General features: G+C 35.5%; 2 protein-coding genes across 2 annotated transcripts; both read left to right on the forward strand.

Annotated features, from left to right (window-relative positions):
* Window positions 1-2,731: 2,731 nt before the first annotated feature.
* On the forward strand, window positions 2,732-7,568 carry LOC120202301 (DNA replication licensing factor MCM4-like). Its single transcript, XM_039202747.1, is given in 19 exon segments — window positions 2,732-2,815; window positions 2,915-3,583; window positions 3,674-3,802; window positions 3,892-3,973; window positions 4,212-4,344; window positions 4,432-4,503; window positions 4,586-4,708; window positions 4,784-4,897; window positions 4,969-5,181; window positions 5,280-5,378; window positions 5,699-5,859; window positions 6,085-6,181; window positions 6,259-6,420; window positions 6,548-6,628; window positions 6,712-6,790; window positions 6,885-6,938; window positions 6,941-7,020; window positions 7,111-7,164; window positions 7,257-7,568. Coding segments are annotated over 19 exon segments (2,514 nt in total). The 5' UTR covers window positions 2,732-2,778; the 3' UTR covers window positions 7,332-7,568.
* A 4,432-nt stretch (window positions 7,569-12,000) lies between these two features.
* On the forward strand, window positions 12,001-20,179 carry LOC120202246 (purple acid phosphatase 2-like). Its single transcript, XM_039202689.1, has 9 exons — window positions 12,001-12,174; window positions 12,231-12,366; window positions 14,141-14,229; window positions 17,616-17,727; window positions 17,841-17,913; window positions 19,238-19,317; window positions 19,464-19,606; window positions 19,744-19,865; window positions 19,961-20,179. Exons 1-9 carry the CDS (start codon window positions 12,001-12,003, stop codon window positions 20,154-20,156), a joined length of 1,125 nt encoding a protein of 374 aa, XP_039058620.1. The 3' UTR covers window positions 20,157-20,179.
* The last annotated feature ends 367 nt before the right edge of the window (window positions 20,180-20,546 follow it).

Raw genomic sequence — 20,546 nt, forward strand, 5'->3', positions numbered from 1 at the left:
CGATAACTTATTCCATGTAGCTTTCCATAAATACGAGCCCCACGGAAACAGGTTCCACGCATTTAGGTCTTCTACCAATTTGATTAGATCATTTGGAATAGGTTGTCTGGCCTCTCTGCCTAAAAAGCCGGCATGCAAAAGAATTAGAAGGCATACTCGGACAACGTCGACGTCATCCATCCGAGTAAAACCATCTTTATTATTCAAAATCTTGTCAGGTCTTCTACGTGTAGACTCGGCCTCTCCAGCTCAGGAAAAACCCGGGATAGCCATGATGGGCGGGTAATGTGTCTAGTGTACCGACCTACATCATCGTGTCCGAAGCGTAGACCGGTGATTAAGCAAAACTCCTCCCGCCCAAAACACGTATACGCCGGTGGAAAATCAAACCATATCTCTTCATCACGACGTTGTATAGTCTCTGGTAGATCTCTAGTCATGGTTTGAAGAAACAGGTGTGTCAACATCGCATCTCCACCGGGATGTTGTACTTTCAGCCATGGCCCGAAGCATGTATCCTCAAACATTTTTCTTTGTGCAGGTGAAAGCTTCGACGCAATTGTTTTGGCCAGGCTGACTTTATTTCTCAAGGTCAATTGAGCCGAATAAAAGTTCTACAAAAACAATAAACATACTAAATTAGATATACCAAAAACTACACTGTGAAGATATACCAAAAACAATAATAAACATAAATAGTAGTAGTTTATTCTTCAAACTTAAATATGCAACACTGTGAATTTCGTATTTGTCTTTGTTTTTTGGTTGAAGTAATGCAATTCATTCAAGTTTCAATTTGCAGAAGAAGAATAGTTTCTGAAAATGAAAATCGCAACACGAAAATGACTATCGCAACGAGAGAATCGCAACGCGAAACTAAAATCGCGTTGCGATTTGCATTTCGCGTTGCGATTCTTGGTTGATTTAATAAGCAATCTAAGTGAAATGGTTAATCTATTATTGAAATTACCAGTAAACCTATCATCAATTTCAATATGAAAAACCTAATAATAATGCAAAAATTTCAAAAAGAAAATAATTAAAGAAACTAACCCTCGTTGGTTGATTTGGTTGATTTTCCATTTCTGATTGTTAGGGTGGCTCTGAGAGATTTAGATAGACAGATTTCGCCGGAGATGGGGACGGATTTCGTCGGAGATGGGTGAGAGAGTGAGAGATGGAGATGGGACTGAGTTGTGATTTTAGGTTTTAGGTTATGAGTTGCGATTACGGGATATACTGTGGACAGTTCAGTGTTCCAATATATTTATATTCATGTTTGGAATTTAAAAATAAAATACTTGGCTAGGATACTAATGGCGCTTTGAAAATCGCATTGTGATTATGTATTATCGCGTTGCGAAAGTCAGTATCGCGTTGCGAAAGTAAGTATCTCGTTGCGATTTTTTATTATCGCATTGCGATAGTCAGTATCGCATTGCGATTTTCCCAATTCGCGTTGCGATTTACTTATTCGCATTGCGAATTTCCCAATTCGCGTTGCGATTTACTTATTCGCATTGCGAATTGGGAAAATCGCAACGATACTGTAGACCATCGCAACGCGATTTTCAACTATCGCATTGCGAAAATGCAACGCGTATTTGCGATAATGGAGATCGCGTTGCGAATTAGCGATCGCATTGCGATTTTGTTGGTCATTTTGGCAAATCCGGAAAAAGTTGGTTAAAATCGTATATTATATGGGATTTTTGGTCACTGAGGTTATTTTCTCATATATTAATTACTCACACACAATAAATAATTAAATATCTTAATTTTTATTATGTTAGAGTTTTAATGAGTTAGTTTATTCATAATTTTTTCTTCAGATTTTTTGGATAATCCAAAATTGAAATTTATCCAATCCGAATATCTGAAATTTTTCAGATATCTGATCTGATTTATCCGAAAACCAAAAAAATGATCGGATTACCAGATCAATGGATCATATTAATCGGTTTGAATCTTTTTGCGCACTCCTAATTGTAACATTGTTTAAGACCTTTTAAAAAGGAAGACAAAAATGTTAAATTAAATTATTTTGAATAAATACTACCTTACGATTACATCAGACTATTCGAAAAAAATATAAAAGTGTAAATATGGGATTTAAACCTTCTAATTTTTTTTAACTTTTATATACTTTTTTAGTGTGTCTAATAGTTACATAAGTTCTAACCATTTAGAGTCGAATAAGAGGCGTCAGATCCTTATACGAGAGCAAAACTTTCTAAATAATATTTTTTATCTACAAAATTTAAATATAATATCATATATTTAATAAAAACTATTTTTTTTAAATCTTAACATTTACCTTAAAATTATAGTTTCTCTTTATTTAGTCTAATAAAATATACATTAAATTTGTTATCACTCAAATCAAACCATTAAACCATAAATAATCTTCAATTAATGATAGAAAAAAAATGATATAATTCAGTCATTAATGTAATAAATAATTTAAATTACGGAACCTGTTTTTTAAAAAATAAATTGTTGAATTTAATTAAACAATTTTAAATGCATTTTTATTTTTTTCCATTCATCGTTTGATAATGGATAATGTGCTATGAAGTCCAGCTCAGCACCAACGGCCTGTAAGCGTAAGCCCATAAGTCGACATCAACTATGGCGCGAAAATCATCTACAATTTCCCGCCAAACAAGGGATCCTTTACTCAACGAGTAGGCAGTACCGTTCTTTTTTACTTAAAATTAGTCTCCAAAAAAAATAAAATCTGGCCCTGCTGTTTTTGCCTCTCTTCTTTTCGTAGCCATGGCTTCAGATTCTTCTCCCGCTAATTTCAATAGTGGTAATGCTCTTTCTCTCTTCGACGATGCCTTTGATTATTTTCTATATTTGAAGTGAAATTTGGTGGGCTGTTGTTTTTAAATCTAAACCATTTTTTCAGGTCCTTCCTCTCCTGATGATTCCTTCTCAAGTCCCATCCCTGACACCTCTTCACCAGCTCATCGCCGCCGGCGTGGCCGTCGTCAAGCCACCACTCCATCTGCAGCCGCCGTAACCCCGCCTTCAAACCCTTCTCGTTTTGCCAACTCAGCATCGACTCCAACTCCATCCCGATCCACCAGGCGTGGCCGACGTCCAGCAACCACATCCCCAACTCCACCCGCTGCCGCCACTCCATCCTCCACAGATGATTTCCCGCCTCCATCTTCAGATGGTGGTGACGATATGGAGGAGGCCACTCCTACCTTTGTTTGGGGTACGAATATCAGCGTCCAAGATGTGAAAAATGCAATTCAAATGTTCATCAAGCATTTCAGAGACCCACAGGAATTAAGCAATGATATCTATGGAGAAGGGAAGTATACGAGAATGATACATAGAGTGCTTGAAGTTGAAGGAGAGTGGATCGACGTTGATGCTCATGATGTTTTTAATTATGACTCTGATTTGTATAACAAAATGATGAGATACCCCCTCGAGGTTTTAGCGATTTTTGATATCGTCTTGATGGACATCGTTAGTTTGATTAATCCTCTGTTCGATAAGCATGTGCAAGTTCGGATTCATAATCTGAAGAGTTCTACTTCCATGAGAAATCTCAACCCATCCGGTCAGATCTCTTTCATTCTGCATAGATTGTGCATTTTTGTGTGTCTGTGTGTTGGATTAATTTGGGTTTTTTTTTCTTTGGTTGATTTAGATATTGAGAAGATGGTGTCATTAAAGGGGATGATTATTAGGTGTAGTTCAATAATTCCCGAGATTAGGGAAGCAGTGTTCAGGTGTATTGTATGCGGCTATCATTCTGATCCTGTTGTTGTTGATAGAGGTAATTGATCTTTGTGATGATCCTTTTACAAGTTTGGTTTTTGGAGTAATGTTTCTAATGGATTTTTTATTGGTCAATGGTGCTATAAGGACGAATGACTGAGCCTACCTCGTGCTTGAAGCAAGAGTGTATGACCAAGAACTCAATGACGTTGGTTCACAACAGATGCAGGTAAGTACCAGTTTAAATTTCAGTAAATTTTACAGTAAGTGGACTTGCTTAGTCACACTGATGTTAAGACCTATTTAAATGCTATTTTCTTGTCTTATTGGTGTGTTTAGATATTCTTAACTTCATTTTTACTTGATCATGAAGTAGGTTTGATTCTTCCGTTCTTTGGGGTTAAACAATATGCATATTAGAGTTATTATGAGATCAAAACTAATGGGTTCTATTGCCCAAACACCAGGTTTGCTGATAAGCAGGTTGTGAGGCTCCAGGAGACACCAGATGAGATCCCTGAAGGAGGGACACCACACACGGTGAGCTTGTTGATGCATGATAAGCTAGTGGATGCTGGAAAACCTGGTGACAGGGTTGAGGTTAGACACTTAAGAAAATATGTTGTGTGATCACAAGTGGCCTGGCAGTTTTTTTTGTTTGCTCAATATTCTTGTCTATTGCATTAGGTCACTGGCATTTACAGGGCTATGAGTGTCCGACTTGGGCCAACACAAAGAACTGTGAAATCACTGTTCAAGGCATGTCTTCTCTTAGCTTTTGCTAGGTTTATAGCTCTCCAAGAATTTCAATATATATATTTAAAAATTTATTTGCTTGCAGACATACATTGATTGTCTTCACATAAAGAAAACTGATAAGTCGAGAATGACAGCTGAGGACCCTATGGAAACTGATAAGGGCTCACAAAGGATAGATGATGATGTCCAGTTTGATGAAGACAAGGTCTAATAAATTGCCCATCCTTTTCTTGCAGAATTATATTGGCTTCTTGTCTCATGACCTTTTTCAATACTCCAGGTGGATAAGTTGAAAGAGTTATCAAAACAACCAGATATATATGAAAAACTAACTAGGTCATTGGCACCCAACATTTGGGAGCTCGATGATGTGAAGAGAGGTCTTCTTTGCCAGGTATCGTTTGTGATATTAGGCATTCAGTATTTGCTCAGATAGTGATAGCTAGTTCTTTGCCTTCAATGTAGCTTTTTGGCGGGAATGCTCTTAAGTTGCCATCTGATGCTAGCTTCCGTGGTGACATCAATATCCTTCTAGTTGGTGATCCTGGAACCAGCAAGTCCCAGCTACTCCAATACATACACAAGCTTGCTCCGCGTGGCATTTATACCAGTGGAAGAGGGAGCTCTGCTGTTGGATTGACTGCTTATGTTGCCAAGGATCCTGAAACAGGGGAAACTGTATGATATGGTTTTCTTTCTCTTTCTTACCTTGATATTAATTAGAATATTGGAATTTGATGTTTGATTTTCATTTATGATTTATGAATAACCTCCAGGTTTTGGAAAGTGGAGCCCTTGTTCTGAGTGACAGAGGCATCTGTTGTATTGATGAATTTGATAAGATGTCTGATAATGCGAGGAGTATGCTGCATGAGGTTGGTTATGCATTGGCTTTTCTTCTTCCCTATTGAGACATGATTTGTTCACTGATCCAATGTTGAAGATGAGAAAAATGTAGATGCAAAAAATGCTTGAGAGTCCTCCCAAGTGTCAGCAGTTTTATATATTAGGCTTTCTGAAATGTTGCTTGAATAAGTGCTATATGTTTTATACTTTTGGAAGAAGTATCATAACAAGAATGAGGTGTCAAATATTTAAACTCGTGATTTAAATGTTTTCCAAATTTTAACCATTCATTTTCTTGTACATGGTATGAAAGTTGACAGCAGTTGATTCGCTGTATTTCAAATTCCAGGTCATGGAACAACAAACTGTTTCAATAGCAAAGGCTGGTATAATTGCATCTCTTAATGCAAGGACTTCAGTTTTGGCTTGTGCAAATCCTAGTGGCTCGCGCTATAATCCACGTTTGTCTGTGATTGACAACATCCACCTGCCTCCAACCTTGTTGTCCAGGTAAGATGATGCTTACAAGTATTGTCTTGCCCATGCTTCTTGATTTGGATGCTTAAATGATTTATCTAGTTTCAAATACTGTGGGAGGTGTTATTTCAATAGTCTGTGGTTCTCGACTTTAAATCGTGTCTGTCAGCTATAGTTAATTGTAATTAATTGGCACCATGTAGAAATAGGTATGATATTGCTCAGATCCTTGTAATTAATTGGCACCGTGTTTCCCAGATTTGATTTAATCTACTTGATTCTCGACAAGGCTGATGAACAGACAGACAGGCGTTTAGCTAAGCATATTGTTTCTTTACATTTTGAGGACACAGAGGTTTGTTGAACAATTATCATCTATCTTGTTCAGCGTTTTTGTCCCTTGGTTTTCAATTTTATTCCTTCTATTTGCAGATTGCTGAACATGATGTCATAGATCTTGCTACATTGACATCATATGTGAGTTATGCTCGTAAGAATATTAACCCAAAATTATCTGATGAAGCTGCTGAAGAGCTAACCCGAGGGTATGTTGAGATGAGGAAAAGAGGAAATTTCCCTGGCAGCAGTAAAAAGGTATGATGGATTTAGTTTTAATGTCTCCAGATTCTCTTCATTGTTGAACATTTTGCATTCTTGGATCAAGTATAATCTTGACATGAACTTTCTTTAACCTGGTTTCTGTATTTTGATATGTCAACAGGTCATCACAGCAACACCAAGGCAAATTGAGAGTCTAATACGTCTCAGTGAAGCATTGGCTCGTACTCGCTTCTCGGAATGGGTTAGTTACCTCGGGTTTATCTTAGCAAGCTATAATGATTTCATTATGAACTGAATAATGAAAATCCATTCTGTTATTTGAAGGTTGAAATGAGAGATGTAACTGAAGCATTCCGGCTTTTGGAAGTTGCTATGCAGCAATCAGCAACTGATCACTCCACTGGTAATGTTTTAACCGTACTTTATTGCGAATTCATTTTCCCCCCATAAGAACAAGCTAATGAATCCTTCCATTTTCCCCTTTCCTTTCTCTAAAGGAACCATTGATATGGATCTTATAACCACTGGAGTTTCCGCAAGTGAAAGGATGAGGGGGAGAGTGTGCTATCAGCAGCACGCAACATAATAATGGATAAGCTACAACTCGGGGGACCATCAATACGATTATTAGAGGTAAGTTGGTTCAGTAGATTCAAATCTGGAAGATTTAATATAGTTCCGAAAATCAACTGCTTGATCACCATACTTTGGTTAATCCTACAGTTACTGGATGAACTGAAGAAGCAGAGCTCTGGCAGTGAAATCCACCTTCATGATGTGAGAATTCAAGCCTCTTTCTTCCTCACTCCCATTTAAAATGAACATGATCAAACTGGTTAACGCCTATTTGCTTTTATTATCCAATTCAGCTAAGAACTGCAGTTGCAACTCTAGCCAGTGAGGGATTTGTTGCTCTTCATGGCGACAGCGTGAAGAGGATATAAAGGCTAGAAGCTAAGAGAGACCCCAAACCGACGTGCTAACCGTGAATGCTGCCTTGCTACGTCCAAGATACCTTCTGCAAGAAACATGTACTCTTATATGGTATCACTCAGCCTGTGGTGGACATTCTTGATAGAAGAGAGAATGAATTGAGTGTTAGGTATGTCATTAAGTAGGTGGTGGTGACATTGTATCATATCCTTAGCAGCTTCTGGTAATACATGGCTTATGCTTTTCCATTTCATTTGCTTAAAAAAATAGTGGTGTTTAACGATAAAATGAAGTGGTACCCATTGCAAAGGTTATTATTATTTTTCTTCCTATTCATGGGGTATATCTAGAGACTTTAATGAGGTGGATTTAAATCGAATAGAAAGCGAAGTTTTTAAAGTATAGGGTACGTGAAGTGGTGAAGCCTTAATCCAGGATTTAGGTTCAATCTAGGCAGGTGGTTTTGATTATCCAATTATTGAATGGTTTATGGCTCAGGCATAATAGCTTAACAGTACTTCCGGTAGCTAATACATTAATTTCATAAATTAAGGAAGAATATATTTATTTAATATATGAGTTTCACTTTGTGTATTTGAATCATTTGTTTAAAATTAATATTTTTAATACTAAATAAAATACTTATTATATTTATTTATTTATAGTGTAATTATTAATATTTATGTTATGTTTTTATATAAAAATAATAAATATGTTCGTTTGTAATTTTTTATTTAATGTTTATGAATAGATTTTTAATTATTAGCGAATATATGTAGTTATATGATTATGAATATATTTGTAAAGATCTTTTTAATGTTCATGAATAGTAAATAAACGAATATAAATATATATATATAATTTTTTTAATAAGAATATACAAATTTAAATAAATGCATAGACATAAATTTTTAAAAAAGTATAAAATGGATATAGATATACAATATATTTAAAAGTAAACAAATGAATATAAATGAAATATAAATAGTGCTTATTCATTCGACTTTAATTTATTTTATTATTTAAAAAATTATTTATATTCGTCTCATGAAATGAAAGGATTAAAATTATAATGAGATTTTTTTAAAACATAAGATAAATGATTGGTATTAATTTGAATAAAAAAGAAAGAAAAATGAAAATAAAAGAAGAAAAAGAATCTTATGATAACTCGCGCCGTAAAAAAGGGGAAAAAACTTACGTGGAAGCTTGTGATGGTGAGCTATTAGAGGACGAAATCTCTTACGATCTACAAATCTTTCCCCCGGTCTCGTTACGAGGAAGTTTTACCGTGTCAGTTTTAATATATAGTTAACAAAAGACGTTATTGATTTTATTATTTTTTTAATAAAATTGATAAAAATTTATATAAAATATTATTATTTCTACTTAAATATTAATATTTTTAATATTTTTGGTAAAATACTTAATAATAATAAAATCGATAAAAAAATAATGTTTTAGATAGTGTTTTATCAAATATGTTAACAAAACCGATAAAATGTCCAATAATAACAAAAATGATAAAAATAATAATATTTCCAGTAACTTTTTTATCAATTTTATTAAAAAATAATAATAAAACCGATAACACATTTACTTAACTGGAAATTAAGGATGCCGTGAGACTTTCCCCTTGTTACTCCCTCTTTCCCGTGGCCGTGTTTTTTTGTTTTTAACTACGCACTGAATTATTTGAACACCACAAATTCAAATCTAAATCCAAAAAAAAAAAAAAATCGAAATAGATCAATTTTTAAATTGATTATTAAAAAGTAAAATTGTTTTATATTAAAAGTGCGAACTTTAAAAAATTACAAGCTTTAAAATTAAAAAATTTAAAGTAAGTAAAATTATATTATAAATAGAAAATATTTAAATTATATGAAAATTTAAAAAAATTTAAGAAATGCGATCGTACTCAGCACAACACCCCATGGTTCATATATATATATATATATATATATGTTAGGATACACTTACATTGTGTAAAACTCATTTACTTTTCACATTTTAGGATAGTTGGATGAAGAGAAATTAAAGGCTAAGGTTAATTCCTTGTATTTTTTGTGTGAATATTTTTTCATTTTCTACTGTTAATCTATCATCCAAATGTCCTAAAATAGTGTAAAACTAAAAGATTAGTTTTACACAGTGTAATTGAACACTTCCCCTATATATATTGTTAAGATCTACTTACATAATGTAAAACTCTTCAAATCTTACACATATTACCGTTAGATGAGTAAAAATAAATAATTAAGATTAATTTTTTTATATAATTTTTTTTTCATAAAACATAAATAGATTTTTAGGTAAGATTTCAGTAAATAACCTTCAAAAATTAATGGTATAGTTTATATCTTTGCTAAAAATTAACCACTCAACTACCTTATTAAGACCAATTTCAATTTTTTTTAAAAAAAATTGAAAATTAAATTTTATAAAAAAGGAGTATGGGGTCAAAATAACAAAACATATAAGCGTTAAATACCGAAATTCCATTTATTTAAAGCTTTAGAATTACAAGAAGATCGACATTGTGTATACTAATTTTTTGGATCTTAATTTAAAAGTTATGATTATTTAAAATTTTATAATTTCTTTAAATCATATTCCTAAATAATACACGTGGTGCCAAATAGATCTAGATCCATTATTGAGATCTTTGAATATATGTTTGATTTGCTCTAATTCAAATATCATAATGTATGAATTATATTCGGATTTATTTCAATCAAATTTTAAAATATATTAATTAATAGTATGAAATTACATTATAATACTTCTAAATAATAATAATAATAAAAGATATGAACCTATTTTAAATTTATTTATAAAATAAAAAACTTTTCCTTTTTAAAAAAACTTTTTCTTCGATAATGTAAAACGAACGAAAGACAATACATAGGGTCCGAGGTATCGTTTTTTATTCCTTTTTATTTAATATTATAATATGTGTTTTAGGTCAATGTATTATATATTATATATATATATATATATATATATATATATTATATATATTTAGTTTAATGGGTGAGAAAGCCCCATTCAGAGAAGATGACATGTTGCGCTATGGTCGAGGATAATTGTTTGCCCTTTATTATTATTATTATTATTATTATTATTAAGGATTAATAAAATAATATTTATTCGTGATTTCTAAAAACAATAATAATTTCTTTAGTTATTGATATAATTTTGTTCATGCAATTGTTTTATCTCAAAATACGAAAACTTTCTAATGCTTCATTTTTAACTTTAGGGATGATCTGAAGCTTTTGAAATTATAATCATTTTTGGTTAAAGTGTTAAGGTTAAAATGTAGAATATTTGAATTAAGGTCAAAATTAAATGATTCTATCTCAAAATTATTATTTAAAAAAATCTTGCAAACAATTGCTAAAAATGTTTTCTTTAATTAATATTCAAAAAGAATAAATAGATTTATTTGGATATAGTTGTTTTAATTTTAGTTGTGAAAGAACTCAACATCAATGCATGAGGGTTCTTCTAGTGATGACAAATTCAATGGTTTTATGATTTTTGATAAATTCAATAGGTTGGATTATTTATCAAAAATATTTTTCAAGTATATAAATTAATTATTTAAAAAATATATAAAAAATTCAGTAATAATAATAATAATAATAATAATAATAATAATAAATTAATAGTTTTATCTCAAATTGCTATTTCTGACAAACCCAAACATTATAAATTTTAGGGTAAATTACATGGATCATCACTGTACTTTACTTTATTTCCTATTTCACTCATTGTACTTTAAATTCGTTAAATTTCCTCACTAAACTTTATACATTTAGCGCTTTTGGTCACTAAATAAAAATAGTTTTTGGTTCACTAAGATGTTAATGGCATCATCATTCCTCCTCTATCCATGGCTAACTGAAAACTTACCCACGGCGGAGGTAAGACGCATGATGATAGAGTGACGGCGAAGGGACACTACCACCTGGGTTTCGGTCGGAACTGGACAAGGAACTCATTGATGAAGGTGGTGAGGTATAACGGCGACGGAATTGGCCATAAATCGAAAAAAATCAGCATTGGCGTCGTTATAGGTTTTTGACAAAGCTTCGATCAGTCCTCGACAACGAACGACGACACTTCACAGAGCGGGGTCGATAGGAGTTTTAACGGAGAACGAAGATGCTTCCGATGCCATAGGCATTGACACTCACCAAAGAGTTTTACCGGACGATGTCATAACGCCGTTTGTGGGGGAAACGACTGAGTGACCAAATTTGTCAATTATATTAAGTTCAGTGATGAAATTAACCAATTTTAAAATACAATGAGAAAAATAGGAAATACATAAAAGTACAGTGATGATCCGTGTAATTTACCCTAAATTTTAAATTTTCAAAAGTATTGTTCAACTCAATTAAAAAAACAATTTTAATTTGAATAGTCAACTTATGTGTGCAAAAGTATATTAAAAATATTGTTTTTCTGATTCAATCTTCATATTTTTATAAAAATTAATCACTTTTCGCATCAACCATCCAATTGCGTATAGCGTCCGAACTCCGAAGAGTTGACTTCTAATACAAACTGATCTGTGTATTCGTATATAGTCTAAATATTCTATCCTTGTTTAAAAGTCAACGATTCATATAAAAAAGCAAAACCAGTGTGACCTTGAAAACTTCAAAGATGAAGCCTCTTTCTTCTTTTGTTGCCATTGTTCTGGGTTTGGTTCTGAACTCAGCAGTGTATTGTAATGGCGGAAAGACCAGCGTCTACGTTAGGAAAGTGGAGAAAACAGAGGATATGCCACTCAACAGTGATGTTTTCCGAGTTCCCCCAGGCTATAATGCACCTCAACAGGTTTTCTTTCTCTCTTTTGCATTTTGTTTATATGGATTTGGGGTTTGGATTTTAAGGTTCATATAACACAAGATCATCATGATGGAAAAGCTGTGATTGTTTCATGGGTGACCGAGGATGAACCGGGTTCCAGTGCTGTTTTTTACTGGAGTGAAAACACCAAGCACAAAGAGAAAGGCTCAAGGCAAATTCGTTTCCTATAAGTTCTACAATTACACCTCTGGTTGTTGGAAAAGAAAAGTAAAAAAAGGAGGCTTTAAAAATCATAAAGGGGTTGCATTTTCAATGGGAGGCCACTTAATTTGGTGGATTGTGCACCGAATTTGGTGCAATTAATTGTGTTGAAATTTTGAGATGAGTAAATTATATTTTAACCACTGCACACTTTAGGATATTTATAAGATTAGTCCTTAAGCTTCAACTATAAATACCCTAGCTCATTTAGCTTCAAAATCATCTCAAATCATTTCTTTCTCCCAATACTAGAGAGCTTTCTTGTGAGTAGTGAGTGTTTTGTAAACACCTGTAAATTTTCTCTCTTTAGTAAAAGATCTGCAGCAGTCCGGAGACGTAGGCAAATTGGCTGAACTCCGTTATCAATTTCGGGTATTATTTTTCCTCTTTTATTTCACATTCTCACTAATATGGTTATAGGAAATTACTCGTTTATTAGTTTATTTCTCAACAACTGGTAATCAGAGCTTTTGGTTGTGAATTTTGTCAATATTTTTGCGATGTTACTATTCATTACTATTCACATGAATAGTAAATTTCGTGAATAGTAAAAAATTTTGTCGGCGATACGAATTTGTCGACGGAGGTGTTCTAATACACGATGGTTTGCAAGAATTATCAGAAACAATCCAAACGAAACCAGATTCGAGTGGGAGTGATGGCTGCAGACGAAGGGAAAGTGAAAATTGAAAAGTTCGATGGTGCGGACTTTGGCTTTTGGAAGATGCCGATTGAAGATTTTCTGTACCTGAAAATCTATATCAACATCTCTCAGGAAAGCAACCAAAGGGCATGAAGAATGAAGACTGAGCTCTTCTCGACAGACAAACCCTTGGAGTTATCCGAGTGACGTTATCCCGTAATGTTGCTTTAAACATAGCAAAGGAAAAGACCACGACGATTCTTATGGCGGCTCTCTCCAGTATGTATGAGAAGCCATAGATCTCAAACAAAGTTCACTTGATGAGGCGATTATTCAATTTGCGAATGGTGGAAGAGGCATCAGTGGCTCAACACCTAAATGAACTCAACACAATCACAACCCAGTTGAGTTCAGTGGAAATTGAATTTGATGATAAAGTTCGAGCTTTAATTCTCTTATCATCTCTACCAGATAGTTGGAATGCTACTGTTACAACAGTTAGCAGCTCGTCGAGAAACATCAAATTAAAATTCGACGATTTTCAAGATCTGATATTGAGTGAAGAAATTCGACGGAGAGAATCGGGTGAAGCATCATCCTCCTCAGCCTTGCACACGGAGTCCAGAGGGAGAACTTCAGAAAGAAATTCAAATAGTGGCAGATCCAAATCCAGAAGGGGAAAATCAGGAACGGGAAAGAAAGATTATACCTGTTATAATTGTGGCAAGAAGGGTCACTTTAAAAGAGATTGCCAAGCATCGAAGAAAGATACTGGCGCACAGGAATCTGCCAACATGACAGAGGAGACAGGTGATGCCATGATTCTAAGCGTCAACAATCCGATTGAATCATGGATATTGGATTCAGGGGCATCTTTCCACTCCACCCCATGCCAAGAAATCATGGAGAACTATGTCAGTGGTGATTTTGGGAAGGTTCATCTAGTTGATGATGAAACATTGAAGATCGTCGGAAAAGGAGACATCCGACTAAAGTTGCCAAACTAGACCACCTGGAAGCTTAAAGGTGTGAGACATATTCCAAACCTCAAAAGAAATTTGATTTCTGTTGGACAACTTGATGGAGAAGGATATAGTACAACCTTCTCAGGCAGTGAATGGAAGATTACCAAACGAGCACTCACCATTGCTCGTGGTAAAAAGACTGGTACTCTCTATGTAAACTCAAACTTGGAGAATATCATTGCTGCATCAGATGCTGATGGAAAATCAAACATATGGCACCAAAGGCTTGGCTATATGAGCGAGAAAGGGATGAAGACACTTTTGTCAAAAGGGAAACTGTCGGATCTAAAGAGTGTAGATGTCGGACTATGCGAGGATTGCATCTTTGGCAAACAAAAAAAAGTCAGTTTTGCAAAGATTGGCAAGACACCCAAGGCAGAAAAGTTAGAGTTGGTTCATACTGATGTATAGGGACCATCTCCAGTTCCATATCTTGCAGGCTCATTATATTATGTCACATTCATCGATGATTCTACGAGGAAGGTGTGGGTTTATTTTTTGAAGAAGAAATCAGAAGTCTTTGATACCTTCAGAAAATGAAAGGCCATGGTGGAAAATGAGACTGGTTTGAAAGTCAAGCGGTTGAGGTCTGACAATGGAGGAGAGTACAGAAACAGTAGATTCAGAGATTTATGCGCAAACAATGGGATCAAGATAGAGACAACAATTCCCATGACACCGCAATAGAAAGGCTTAGCAGAGCGCATGAACAGAACTCTGAATGAACGTGCCAGAAGCATGAGGATACATGTCGGATTGCCCAAATTTCTATGGGCTGAAGCTATTAACACTGTAAATTATCTGATCAACCGTGGGCCCTCAGTTCCTTTGGATGGAAGAATACCAGAGGAAATTTGGAGCAAGAAAGAAATAAACCTTTCACACTTAAGAGTGTTTGGTTGTATTTCTTATGTACACATAAACTCTGCTGAAAGAAGTAAACTTGATGCCAAGGCCAATAAATGTATCTTTGTTGGTTATGGTGGTGATAAGTTCGGTTAACGGTTTTGGGATTACGAAAATCGAAAGATCATCAAAAGCAGAGATGTCATTTTCAATGAGAATGTGATGTACAAAGACAGGTCAACCATAGAATCAAGTAGCTCCAATACCGAAGCTGAAACAAAGGAATTTGCAGAGTTCGAGGAGATTTCTGGAAAAGATGTTCAGATCTGTCCAGAAGCAGTTCAAGAAGAACCAGGCACACCAGAACTGAGACGCTCTTCTAGAACTCCTAAACCAACCCAGCGTTATTTTCCTTCTTTGCATTACTTGTTGCTGACTGACAATGGTGAACAGAGTGCTATGATGAAGCAATGCAGGTAGAGGATTCAGTCAAGTGGGAGTCTTCCATGAAAGATGAGATGGACTCGCTTATGTCAAATCAGACGTGAGAATTAGCTGAATTACCACCAGGCAAGAAAGCGCTCCATAACAAGTGGATTTACAGGATCAAATAAGAGCACGATGGGAGAAAATGCTACAAAGCAAGATTGGTTGTCAAAGGCTTTCAGCAAAAAGAAGGTATTGACTACAATGAGATTTTTTCTTCAGTCGTGAAGCTGTCTACAATCAGACTGGTGTTGAAAATTGTAGTTGCAGAGAATTTACATCTTGAGCAGTTAGATGTGAAGACAGCTTTCCTTCATGGTGATTTGGAGGAGGAAATCTATATGAGGCGGCCAGAAGGTTTCATAGAGGCATACAAGAAAAACCAAGTATGTAGGTTGAAGAAGAGCTTGTATGATTTAAAACAAGCTCCTAGACAGTGGTACAAGAAGTTCGATAGCTTCATGAGTAGCAATGGTTTTACCAGATGCCAAGCATATCATTGTTACTACATCAAGAGGTTCGACAACAGCTTCATTATTTTATTGTTGTACGTTGATGACATGCTCGTTGCAGAATCAGACATGCAAGAGATTATAAACTTGAAGTAAAAATTGTTGAAGCAGTTTGCAATGAAAGATCTGGGCACTGCAAAGCAGATTCTTGGGATGAGGATCAAGAGAGACACAAAGCCGGGGACTTTGATATTATCACAGGCTGAGTACATCAACAAAGTACTCTCCAGGTTCAACATGCAAGATGTTAAACCAGTAAGTACACCTTTAGGTGTTCATTTTAGACTCTCCAAAGAACAGTCACCAAAGATGGAGGAAGAACGTACACACATGGTGAAGGTGACGTATGCCTCAGCAATTGGAAGTCGGATGTATGTCATGATTTATACCAGACCATATATTGCTCATGCAGTGGGAGCTGTTAGCAGGTACATGAATAATCCAGGCAAGGTACACTGGGAAGCAGTCAAATGGATCCTCAGATATCTGTAAGGTACCACAAACAAAGCACTTTGTTTCAAAGGTAGAGATACGATACTGACAGGCTATGTAGATGCTGACTTAGCCGGAAATGTTGACATCAGAAAGAGCAATACATGGTATGTCTATAATCTAGTAGGTACTGCAGTGAGTTGGGTTTCTCAACTACAGAAGATAGTTGCTCTATCCACAACTGAAGCAGAATATGTCGTTGTTACGGAAGCCAGCAAGGAGATGGTTTGGCTCCAAAGTTTCTTGGAAGAGTTAGGCAAGAAACAAGAGAACAATGTCCTTTACTGCAATATTCAAAGTGCTATACAGCTAGAAAAGAATCCGTCTTTTCATTCCAGAACGAAGCATATACAATTGAGATATCATTTTATCTGGTCTCTTCTGGAAGATGGGATTTTGAAACTTGAAAAGATTAGTGGAGCTCAAAATCCGGCAGACATGTTAACAAAGACGGTGACTACGGACAAACTGAAGTTGTGCTCAGCTTCAGTTGGCATACTAGAATAATAAGACCAGAAATATTGCTGCATTGATCGAGGTGTGAAGACAGATTAAAATCAGTCTTCAAGTGGGAGATTGTTAGAAAAGAAAAGTCAGAAAAAGAGGCTTTAAAAATCATAAAGGGGTTGTATTTTCAACAATGGGAGGCCACCGAATTCGCTGCAATTAATTGTGTTGAAATTTTGAGATGAGTAAATTACATTTTAGCCACTGCACACTTAAGGGTATTTATAAGATTAGTCCTTAAACTTCAACTATAAATACCCTAGCTCATTTAGCTTCAAAATCATCCCAAATCATTTCTTTCTCCCAATACTAGAGAGCTTTCTTGTGAGTAGTGAGTGTTTTGTAAACACTTGTAAATTTTATCTCTTTAGTAAAAGATCTGCAGCAGTACGGAGACGTAGGCAAATTGACTGAACTCCGTTATCAATTTTGGGTATTATTTTTCCGCTTTTATTTCACATTCTCACTAATCTGATTATAGAGAAATTACTCGTTTATTTCTCAACACTGGTTACATTCATCATTGTACCATCAGAAATCTAGTAATTTTGTATTCTGGTCTATATAGGACCGAGTATTATAACTTATTACTTGGTCATATCGATTTTTGAGTAATCGAGTCCCGGGTCGGCATTTTTGATATTCAATTCGGAGTCTTTTTTTAATTTGGTTGTTGAATGTTTTTGCAAATTGTAGTACAACACCAGATATTACTATGAGGTTGGTTTGGATCATACTAGGAGAACATTTTGGTTTACAACTCCTCCTTCAGTTGGTCCCAATGTCCCATATGCATTTGGCCTAATCGGTAAGTGAAACCTTCGTTAATGTGTATGCATGTATGTATGTATGTATGTATGTATGTATGTATGTATGGTCATTGCTCATGTGCTAATGTATGAGATTGGAATCATTATGCAGGGGATCTGGGGCAGAGTTTTGATTCGAATAGCACATTGACTCATTATGAGCAAATCCACAGAAAGGTCCGATGGTATTATTTGTTGGGGATCTTTCTTACGCAGATAACTATCCCAACCATGATAATGTAAGATGAGATTCATGGGGGAAGGTTTATTGAGAGAGGTGTTGCATATCAACCATGGATATGGACTGCCAGAAATCACGAAATTGACTTCGCCCCTGAAATCGTAAGCACTCATTATTTTTATATCATCACGGCATGAGCAGATGAGTCCGGCTCATAGTCACATAGATTGCGGTACGCTCTGGTATGAGAATCTGGAACGAGATCTCAATTCGCTAGGTCCCTAAAATTCGGTACGAGGGGGTAGACTTATTTTAGATCGCTCCGGTACGATGTACCAGTTTCATACGTTGCTATTTTTCTACATCAAATTTTATAAGTAACTATAAATAGTATGAATAAAATAGAAGAAATTAAAACTTCCTTAATAACTGAAATAACACATAAAAAACAGGGATTTAAACAGATATTTACCCTTAACCAGAAACAAATATAAAATTGAACAGGTAAAATTAGAAATAAATCAGTGACCTAAGTACAAAATGCGCATAAGTTACAGGGTCCTAAATACAATTTATCAAAATTCGGTTTAAGCTAAAATAATATGTAAAATAACATAAATGGTACCTAAACATTTGAAACAAAATAAGAAAATTGGGACTAATTAGGGACCGTTTTATAAAAATTCGCTAAATTACGATGGCCTAAACCTAAATTATCCCTAAGAATACGACAACTAAATCCTAATTTAACCGAAAACTTTTAAGATAAAACCTAACTAAAGGTTCAAACATAATTTAAAATACCCAAACTCAGCCGCCTCTCTCCAACTCTCCCTCTTCATCCTCCTATTTTCTTCTTCGAACCCTCACTGAGACTTCCAACCGCCGACTGATGAAGCATATAAGCCAAAACGGGCTTATTTTCATTTTGTTTCATTTCTCAGTTTTGAGAGAGAGAGAGGGGGGGATACAACCGGCGCCCAGATTCCGGTGGGTTTTCCGCCGTGTCATCGACAGCTGCCACCGTACGCCAAGGTTAGTTTCGCCTAATTCATTATCTTCTTCAGCCTAAAACCGACCCCCGTCGTTCCCCCATTTCCTCTCCCTCAAGCTCCTCTTTAACACTCGACGAACCCAAAGCTTGTACCGAATCACGATTTTGAAACGACTGGAACGCGTTCGTACCGCGTTTTGGATCGCATCGTACAGTACGTAGATCGTGGGCTGTTGAGCGATTTTTGTAACTATGGTCCGGCTGCGTTGTGACGGTTTTGAATTGTAGACTGTTTTGTGCTTTGGTAACAACATGATTATGGCTCCTCTTGCAGGGTGAAAATAAGCCTTTTAAGCCTTACACTCACCGGTATCATGTTCCTTTCTGAGCATCGAACAGTACCGCACCGTTTTGGTACTCGATAAAGAGAGCTTCGGCATACATCATAGTCCTGTCTTCGTATTCGGCCTACGGTATCAAACATAAATCCTATGCGTGGTTATACACTTGTATGCTGGTTGCTGAATTCATCTGGTAACTTACCAATGATTTTACCGTAGGTAAATGCACACCTCAGTACCAATGGCTTGAAGCAGAGCTGCCAAAAGTTAACAGGAGTGAAACACCATGGTTAATAGTTCTCATGCATTCTCCCTGGTATAAAAGCTACAACTACCATTACATGGAAGGAGAATCCATGAGAGTAATGTACGAGCCTTGGTTGTGCAGTACAAAGTTGATGTCGTATTTGCCGGCCATGTCATGCCCATGAACGATCCGTAAGCTCTTCGCCTATATTATTATGTTCTAGTAGAGTTGATTGAATACTGTACATTACAGGAACGTATATCCAACATTGCATACAATGTCGTAAATGGCATATGCATTCCTGTGAAGGACCAATCCGCGCCGGTATACATTACGATCGGTGACCGAGGGAATCTCGAAGGCTTAGCAACCAAGTAAAGATTGCTCTTCTCTTAAGCATATGATTGTTTCATACATGATTGTTACAATGATTTGATGTCAAATGCTCAGGATTTTTTCGTACTTGCAGCATGACGGAACCACAGCCGGCCTATTCGGCGTATCGTGAAGCCAGCTTCGGTCACGCCATTTTCGATATCAAGAACCGGACTCATGCTTATTGTAGTTGGCATCGTAACCATGATGGATATGCAGTTGAAGCTGATTCAATGTGGGTTTTCAACAGATTCTGGCATCCAGTTGATGAGACTTCAACCTCACAATGAGAATTAAACGTATTTCCATTTCTACAAATTTATTGTTGTTAGGGAACAGAAATCTTCTGCCCCTTTATTGTGCCCCTCTTTGTGGCCACCACTAATATTGTTACACGTGTCATTTTTATTTTTATAAAGTCGTGTAATCTCCAAAAAGAAACTTTCCTGTTTTACTTTCTTGTTTTTCTTTCCTAATTCCCATCTTCCACCTTGTCAACACTCGCTCTTCACGCATGTTGGTTGAGATCCTTTCCTCCTTTCTTACCATCCAATCGCATTCGCATCTTCGCTTCCTTTGCACCTACCTTAAATTAGACGGCTGAGAATTAAATATACACGTATATTAACATTTAATTTAATAATGAAAAGGAAATGCATTAATATTAAGATCAGTTCGAA

The sequence above is a fragment of the Hibiscus syriacus genome, unplaced genomic scaffold (genome assembly GCF_006381635.1).
Source record: "Hibiscus syriacus cultivar Baekdansim isolate YM2019G1 unplaced genomic scaffold, ASM638163v2 tig00008386_pilon, whole genome shotgun sequence".
In the NCBI taxonomy this organism is placed as follows: Eukaryota; Viridiplantae; Streptophyta; class Magnoliopsida; order Malvales; family Malvaceae; genus Hibiscus; species Hibiscus syriacus.